The sequence below is a fragment of the Ascidia mentula genome, chromosome 2 (genome assembly GCF_947561715.1).
Source record: "Ascidia mentula chromosome 2, kaAscMent1.1, whole genome shotgun sequence".
Lineage (NCBI taxonomy): Eukaryota > Metazoa > Chordata > Ascidiacea > Phlebobranchia > Ascidiidae > Ascidia > Ascidia mentula.
The window spans coordinates 6,037,615-6,046,949 of NC_138567.1; the positions used below are offsets into that span (position 1 = coordinate 6,037,615).

The window sequence follows — 9,335 nt, forward strand, 5'->3', positions numbered from 1 at the left end:
CACCAGCTATGCATTCAGTCTTCAAACATAGAGACGTTAAAACAAAAAGCTATAGGTTTAATAGACAATTTGTTGTCACTGATGGTCGGACTTACACTAGACCCCGGAAGAACTTACGCAACCTTGATACTTAAGAGGTTTATTAGAGACTCATAGAAGCTACACGCAATGTTTTCACTGTTCAGTGTTCACTTCCATTATTTTTTGTAAATAATATTCATTTATTTTCATCACTGTATGCTCTAACAGCTGTGCCTTGTTGCAACAACGTTGTTCATCACTGTAGTGTATTTCTTTTCTATGTAACTTCATATTCAATAAATCTCTTCACTTCATGTAAATTTATTGCTTAAGTACAGACTTGAGAATTCCAAACTAATTAACATATCAAATCAATTAAAGTGTGGGATTTTCAACGCCAAAATATATGGACCTCTACCTCCATCTAACGGTTTTCCAATGTTGAGACTCGACTTAAAAAATTATGTTCCGAACAAAAATTGTAACACCAAATGGTCGTTAGGAACCTTTACCAATGCTAACCAAAATTATGTTACAAAAAAAAATCTCGTTCCGAACCGTTACATAGGATAAGGATTATCAGTTTTTATCATGACCAGCAAGCGAACTGAAAGTCTATTAAATATACTGTATAAAAACAAAATAAGTTTTTTTTTCCATTTTCCTGTTTGTGTTGTGGATATTGGCTTCCACACAATATTTGGGTAATGTTGCACCGAACGTGACTCAATCGTCACGTGTTTTGTTTTAGTGCTGGTGTTGGTCGATCAGGAACTTATATTGCCATGGATATTTTGTTCGATGAGTTGGATGACAAAGGAACTGTCGACGTCCCGCAGACTGTACTAAGGATGAGGGCAAACAGAACAGATATGATCCAAAACCTTGTACATAACCAATGTGTGATTAAACTTAAGGTGTGATAAATATTTTGCTTTCGATCTACAGAAACAATACATATTCCTGTATAAGTTGTTAGTGGAACGAGAGGGTCTACAGATGGAAACAGACAGAGATGTAATTGAACTTCAGTCAATGACTTGTGATGAAATGTAAGAACTCAATAAAAAAAAATGTTCAACAATTAACGTCGTTAACTCATTGCACTTTTAGTGCATGCAACTTTTAGTAGATGAATCGTTTTTTAAGAGCCTTTTTGCCCGTTTGCAGAACAAGAATTCAAGAATCTGAGTACAAAATCTTGTCCGATTGGCGATACGGAGAGGAGTGGCTTGAAGGAAACCCGAAGTTAACCACTTGTATGATTACGTTTATTTCATGCCTCTGTTTTTCCAGAATTGACTACCATTATTCTTAAACACAAATATAGATAAAAACACTGCCCTCGGAATTTGGGATAAAGATATTGACGGACTAAGGAGTTTCAATGCATCGTTCATACATGTAATAATATAAATTGTTGTTTTTGACAAATATTGGCGATAAATATAAAAAATACAAATATACATGGACTATTTGCCAGGAAATGGACGCTTCTGAGTGTTTCATTGCTGCCCAAACCCCACCAAATGACCAGATGGACTTATTTTGGAAAATGGCTGTACAAAATGGCACGCGTATGTTTGTGGATTTGAACATGGCAGTGAAGGTATAACCGGTACACAACAAAAAACATTTGGGGATTAAATGACATATTTTGTACTTTTTCTAGGTTTCTCAAGATAAACCTTTACGATATGGCGACGTTACTCTTACTGTGGAAGAACTATCGGAAAGTCACTTGTATAAATTGGCCACAATTGTGATTACATCTTCATCAAAATCTTTCGTAAGTTTGACAAACACAAACTAAAACGTAGATTGTATTTAGTGATGAAGAAAGTTTTGTAAAATGCGTTTGCAAAATGCCACTTTTTTAATGTCTAAAATTCAAAATTTGAAGTGAATGTCATTGTAAAATATAGTTTGAAACACCTAAAGGTTTTTGCCACTTGCGTTCAGACTGACACTCTGATGACATTCATACAAGTAAAGGGATGGAGTGAAGTTAAGAAACCTCTAAAGGAAGTGGAGTTTGTTGAAGTGATTGAAGCCATGCAAGGGATGAAGAGAGATAGGAACTGTCGTTGTGTGTTGGTCATGTGCAGGTAATCATAAACCTAAATATATACGAATATATCAATAAAACCTTAAGCCTAAAAGAAATAAGAAAAGCCTGTAACCATTAACGTAGCCATGTGGAAAGACCCATATCATTTTCAAAATTTTAGAAAAACATTCGAACCTCGCCAAAATGTCACGCTGACTGCGCTACTAGCCATAACGCATAACTTCTTTGTCTCTTTAAATTTGCGGTGTAGTCATTTAAGTATTTTATGTTTTCGTATAGAAATTTGATGGTGCTGCACAAAGTTTTCCAAAGTACAGCAAACAAAGCTTTACACACCATTACATTTCATATTGTTGCAGCAATGGCAGAACGAGGACTGGTACTTTTATTGCTCTGACAAGAATAATTGAGCGTCTGAAGACTCAGCAAAGGGTGGATGTTTTCCGAACTGTGAAAGATTTACGAGACATGAGACCAAACATGCTGGATGACGAAGTAATTACGTTTTAACTACTTCCTCATATACCGCTATTAAACTATATTGCATGACTTTTATTTTAAGGTGCTCTACAAGTATTGCTACTCTGTGGTTTTGAAATACTTGGATGATTTCAGCACATACTCCAACTGCAAATGACCAACTTTCATTTGTCAATACCTTGATATCTTTTGCATCATTACTAATCAATCATTTTCGATGTAATGTTCTGTTTTTTTATTTATATTATGTGATTATGCGCAAATTTGAGTTCTTTTGTTCACGGTAATTTATAACGTGCTCTTTTAACTGTTGTTATGCTCATTTCCATGCAAAATTATACAGAAACAAATCTTTTGTGAAAAGGGTTGTCCAAATGATTTTTGGCGAAAATCTTCATCGAAAAATATCTCAGTCTTTAAAAGTATCTTCATCTTGCGTATTTACTTATAAATACAGTCGTTCAAGAGTTAGATTAATATTTGAACCAGAAACAGGAGAAATGGTTCATTTAAACATTTTTTGATGCAAAATGCGTTGCGTAGAAGCAGAAAAAATGTCACAGCATTTAGTAGTTATGCTCGGTATGAAGAAACAGGTACAGATGCATGACGCATGAAACAGACAGAAACGTTATAATATTTTAATACCATGACAAGTGACGTCGAAACTTTTGTATTTTGTTTGGAAATTGTATTGTTTTTGCAAGCATCAACAGGTACCACTTATGCCAATAAGTGCACATATGTTTGAAAAATGATAATAAACAACAAAGCTAACCTTACTTCAGGCTGTAATATTACCTTTGCGTCACTAAATGACAAACTATTAACTTTGTCCGATGACCTTGTTAATGCAAACACTGCACAAGAAAAATGTACGTTGCTTGGTGGAAATCTACCCTTGACAGAATATCAAAGAATCACTAATCCAAATAATGACAAATAAATATACAACAGGTACGATTTGGGGCTTTTAGATTAAACATTATTAATACATGCGAGAAACTAACAATGAAAACAAGGTTTAACACAAGTTTGGATTTTCTATGACTTTGTGAATGGTGAAAGGTTTAGATTTCAAATGAATCAGACAGAGGTCAGTTACTGGAAAAGTGCAAAGCATCTTGGAGTTCTCTGGTACGTCGATTTCTATACAAGGAAATGCCACAGCTGTAATTGTGTAAAAGTTCCTCCCGTGCAAAAATTTGTGTCCTTCAGCAAACCGCAGCAATGTTGTTTGTAAATATAAATGAAACATTAATATTTGACTTTTAGGCCTTTTAGGCCTACATCTCTATATGTTGACAATGAATCTCATATAATCTGTAGAAAGGTAATAATATACTTGGCAATTTAGGCATCTGCATTGCTTTCTGGCTGCGTGCAAGCAAACATCACAACCTCGGTGTCAAGTCCTCCACCGACAAAGAACAGTGAAGGTTGGTTTGTTTTGGTGAATTTTAGTTATTTTAAACCGGATCGGTATTAAAAGTGTTATCTTAGTGTTACCAAGAAAATGTTGAATTTCAATAATATGTAGATTTTTGACATTACTCACTGTTACTTATGAGCTCTCATCAGTGCAGCTGGTAACTGAGGTCTATACGAACCTGATAAGCCGAGGCATTCATTTGCCTTACAAATACGTTTTAGTTCTGCAAAGTTTAAAATTTGTTCGTCTGTATTCCAATCACCACCGCATTTCATGTTCTATTTTGTCTGGGAGATTTGTTGTGCACTAAAATATCTAGATAAAACGTGTGTTTAGAAATCTACACTTGTTCCAAAAAGTTTTCGGAATTAAAGCATGCTATAACCACTCTGCTTTGTCCTGCGAACTGTTGGAGGCAGAAATCAACATTGTGTGGCAACAGAGTGTATTCGCATGGACCAGTTTGCTTGGCTGCTATGCAAGATCAGTGGATCGACAGTACGTATATCATGTGACGTTTTATCAAGAGTAGTTCAATTTATGTCATAACGAATAGAAATAAAGACTTCTTCTCCTTATTTGTCATCTTTCGCAGACGGTGGTGGACCCGTGACGGTTTACAAGAGAGCTGGTAATGCGGATAATCGATACATTGGCGGAAGCAGAAATGGCGTCATCAGCAACTCATGCAGAAAAGCGGGGAGCTCGTACTCGTTTGAAAGTAAACATTGCTAATGTTGCATCACATGAATTATATACTCATTACGAGGAGCGAATACATTTTGTATTGCTTAAAGACTATGTTTTGAGCATTAAATCCAATTACTTTTTCCAGTGTCGTGTTCAGTGAATGGTGATTCGGCCACAGACATAACACAAGTCTTTTGTCCATCTGGATGCGGAAAGGAACCTGTTTATGGAACAGGAATCTACAGCATCAAATCATCGGTGTGTAGCGCTGCCATACACGCCGGAAAACTAACAGGTTTGACGTAGATAATAATGTCAGAGTTTGTTTGTGAAATGTGGGATTTTTTTGCAGGAAATGGAGGTGAAGTGAGATTTTATGCAGCTCCAGGGCAAAAAAACTATGTTGGATCCACAAAAAACGGTGTGACGAGTCTTGCAAGTGGGTTTGCCACTTCATCGTTTCAATTTTAGGGTTGATGAAATTTTGCGTCGATGTGCCGGGAATGCAGCGGACATAAGTGTTGTTAGCGCCATTAATGTGATGTATATCGTTGTACGACCATGAACCATGTTCTGTGCAAATCCCCTCATGGGAGTGTACGTTAACAAGTAATAGTGAACCAAATATATCCTGTACAAAGTAACCGTTGGCTTATATTCTGCATTCCACGTTTTTTTCTAAACACTTCATGGCGCCTGGTAATGTAAGGCTCTTCTGGCAAAAAAAGAAAAACTAGTTCGGACGACGTTTCGGTAAAAACGTGGAGGCGGTCATAAAGAATTGACAAAGCGCACCAACAAGGAAGGTTACCGGGGTCTAACGCACAGCGCCCTGAGTTGCTAACATCAGGTTTAATCAGGGGGCGTGTCGCTCACACCGTTTATCAAATTACGATAAACAGGAGGAAAAAAGGTTTCCCTCTTATCATTCAGGGCAGATTCATGTGAATTTATATGGAAAGACTCGATAAACATTCTCTTATATCTGTCATTCTCCCTTGAATAACCTTTTTGAATTTGAAATTAACTGCGTCTGCGTGTCCTGTTTCTGCCACATGTGTGGACAGTGCCGTCCCTGTAACCTTCTTGGGTTTGCCGACATCCCGTTGATGGTCCTTTAACCGTGTTCGTAAGGCGCGACCCGTCTCACTAATGTACACCTTCTCACACTCTCCACAGGGAATGCGGCATCAACTTGATGTCGGCAAACCCAAGAAGGTTGCAGGGACGGCACTGTCCCAATGATCGTTACGAGATTTAAGTAAATTACTACGCAGCGGGTTTAACTGTCTACGCAAGTATGCACGATCGGTGCGTGGTATTTTTTACAAAGCAAATATGTTCCACGCGTACTCTCACATAGGATATGCATCCAAACAGGGCTATAAAAATAAACTGTGTCGCAGTCCGAAAAATAGAAATTCCAACCTTGGCGATGGCACAAATTGTTTTGTCGCGAAAGGTATCTTTTCTTTTGACATTATAGCGTATATTATAATACTATTTCAATTGTTTCAAAGTTAGCATTTTATGAAAACGAATACATTTAAAGACTGGAATTGAACAAATCCAACAGAATGGAAACTAACATAATGCCAGTGCTCGGTATAACAAGTTAGACAAACGAATTTTACTAAGAGATCAAATTTATAATCGTCACTAATGATTAATGACATGTTTATCACCTCACCTTGGTTTGAGGCACCAGCACAGTCCCACTACAATAAGCGCCACAGCCACAAGAACAGCCGAAAAACGACCAAAATTCTTTCGTTGCTGTTGTCGTCAACATCAGAGTTAGTTGTCAGGAAACAACCGAAAGTTTAAACAACGCAGGAAATTATACCTGGAAGGTTTGCTATCGAGTCGTAAGCAGCTTTCGCGTTGAATACCCAACGTCGACACCATCACAGTTGTGGAGACGTTTGTTTTTGCACAACCGGAAAGTGACGCTGTGCCCTGAGCAACATGAAAGCATGTCCCAAAAAAATTAAATTTATTTTTTGAAAATTTATTTTGAAATAGGTGACAACGCCTATCTGTTTAATATGTAAAGTTTTTCCACTTGTTTGGTCTTTTGACCGAATACCTTTTTAAATTTTTAAAATATAAAAAAAAATACCTCAGCCTAGAGATTTTGATTCTCATAAATAAATTGATCCAGTTCAGTCCATCTAATAGCAACAATGGATAAATTACACGGATATTTATCCACCGAAGCTATAAATGAGGTGGCCGATCAAGACACAAAGGAAACAAAACAAAAACGTATCATATTGTCAAACTTGCAAAGCTCAGTAAAACCCGAGGAAAAATTCCAGAATTTAATGAAAAAAACTTCACTCGATTTGACAATCCTTTCAACCATCTCCATAATGGAGTGCTCCCTTGCTGGCAGGATGTAACATTGGAAACAGAATAGTTTGCAGGAAATCCATCGCTCCAAAACCAACCATGCACCAAGTTGGGAATTGTAACGAGCCCCGATCATAACATTGATGTCTTAAAATCAAAGGACGTTCTATAGGAAATGTTGATGCTTCTTATCATGGTGGAATAAATTCTGTTTTCGTTCAAATTTTAGTTTTTTGTACCTGACATCAGGCATTTTTGCTGCAAACGCCAACCTGAAAGGTAAATGTCAATTATGCATTCATGTTAATGACCTCTTCATTTTCCATGCTTTTGTAATCACGGTGACGATTTCCAGCATATATACTAAGCATTGAAAGGTTTGATTGCAGATTTAAACCTGACAGCTTTCTTATTTAAAACAAGTGTCTTTAAAAAACATTGTCAGTGTCCATAAGCACAACACAAAAGGGATTACAGAAAGGACTTCCATGTTGTTGTGTTTATCAAGCATTTTTTCATTTCGATTATGCAACATTAATACTTACGAATGGAAACGTATTTGTGTCGCGCGTCAATAACGCTTTCCACGATACTATTTGTAAGCAAACGATATGCAGGTCCTAAACCAACGCCGTTCCTATGGGCGTAAAGTAATTTATTTTGGAAACAATGACGCATTCGCCACTTCCTGCAGTTTGAGAGAAGGTTGATGATGGTCATCTATAGCGACAGTGTTCTTCGACAGTGTTTGTCTTCGTAAAACAACGACGAAAATTAATAACACAACATGGATTTACACGAGGTGAAGTCAAACTTACTCAACGCTACCTTAAAGTTATTGTAATGAAGAGAGTAATAACTGACGTATGTACAACGTCACAGTACACAGGGAATATCGTCACGTAGGCACGATTGAAAGTGATTGGTGAAAAGGTTAAATTACGAATACACTTTATAAATGTTAATTGGTAAGTTCAACTATGCTTATCACCTTTTGAATCTTATACAAATTCCATCAAAACAATGCACTGTGAATATCCCACAGCAATGCCTGGTATCGCGTAAATCCCACAGCGATGCGTGGTATCGCGTAAGCCCACAGTAGGATGAGAATGTGCGTAATAGAAAATGTATTCCCAGGGCAAGTTTTTAGGTGTTTCAAGACGTTAGTATTCTGTGACATAGGTAAAGGAGGAAACTGTTTAACTTGAGAAGTTGTAACGGTTCAGGCGTACACACAAACGCGATGCCTGACTTGGTAAAAAAGTTTGCAGGTAAGGTAAAACTTCCGCGTCGTGCCAGTAGCTAAGGAGTAAGAAAATGCTGCTTTGTTTGGCAACTCTTGCATGTATTACATACAAAAGCTAAACATAGTAAGGCAAGCTAAAGCAACAGGGCAAGGTTGCAGCATTAAGTTGCACAGAAGAAAACTGAATATAACGATTTATTGTTTTATGTGCGTACAGCACCTATGATAAGATTATTTGTTACAGTCGTGATGAAACCAGTGAAAATATGTAGAACATTTTTGAACATTTACAAATAGCTTTGTGTACATGGGTTAACACAACAATCTATTTTTGAAATTACTTCTGTATATTACTGCCCACAATGTTTAATCAGATAATATCGGCTCTTGTCATTCTCGAAAGTGTTTGGTTGTCAAATGCAACATCAGGTAAGCTCTGATAAAAACTATTAGCAAAAGAGATAACAAGCTTTAAGATTCATCTATGTTTAGATTGCGACTTCACATTAACATCATTAAATGACACCATATTAACCTTGTCTAATGATCTTGTTGATGCAAATACTGCACAAGAGAAATGTTCGTTGCTTGGTGGAAACCTAGCCATTACCTATGACCAGAAAATAAATGCGACTTTAATTCAACTAATGACCAAAGAATATACAAAAGGTGTGCACTCGGTAAAGTTTGTGCATGATTAATAAAATTATTCAACAGTAAACACATTTTAGGTTTAATGCGACTTTGGATTTTCTATGATTTTGTGGGTGGGGATACATTTAGATTTCAAAACTATTCAAGTAACGTCAGCTACTGGAAAAGTGCAAAACAACTTGGTGTTCTCTGGTACATCGATTTCTTCGCAAGGTAACTTGTAAAGGCAGTCAGTATAATTTAAAACGTTCGGCATATTTTGAACCTACTTGGAGGTTCATACGATAACTTTGTCATTAAGAAGCCATGATAGAAATGAAGAAGAAATATTTTTCTGCGACGCACATAATGGGAAAAGAAGAAAATGGAGAGTGGAAGTTGGC

General features: G+C 36.8%; 1 protein-coding gene across 1 annotated transcript; it reads left to right on the forward strand.

Annotated features, from left to right (window-relative positions):
- Nucleotides 1–612: 612 nt before the first annotated feature.
- LOC145889979 (receptor-type tyrosine-protein phosphatase alpha-like) lies at nt 613–2,729 on the forward strand. The gene is made up of 10 exons (XM_082981027.1): nt 613–650; nt 773–908; nt 970–1,073; nt 1,192–1,280; nt 1,352–1,425; nt 1,505–1,630; nt 1,694–1,810; nt 1,984–2,129; nt 2,452–2,587; nt 2,655–2,729. Exons 1-10 carry the CDS (start codon nt 613–615, stop codon nt 2,727–2,729), a joined length of 1,041 nt encoding a protein of 346 aa, XP_082837153.1.
- Nucleotides 2,730–9,335: the final 6,606 nt, after the last annotated feature.

What these genes read in the sequence shown, in the direction of transcription:
- LOC145889979 (XM_082981027.1), top strand. Translation starts at nt 613, where the DNA reads ATGACCAGCAAGCGAACTGAAAGTCTATTAAATATACT. An exon ending in ATTTGAACATGGCAGTGAAG is followed by an intron (nt 1,631 to 1,693) that starts GTATAACCGGTA and finishes TACTTTTTCTAG; the next exon opens with GTTTCTCAAGATAAACCTTT. An exon ending in CAAACATGCTGGATGACGAA is followed by an intron (nt 2,588 to 2,654) that starts GTAATTACGTTT and finishes TTTTATTTTAAG; the next exon opens with GTGCTCTACAAGTATTGCTA.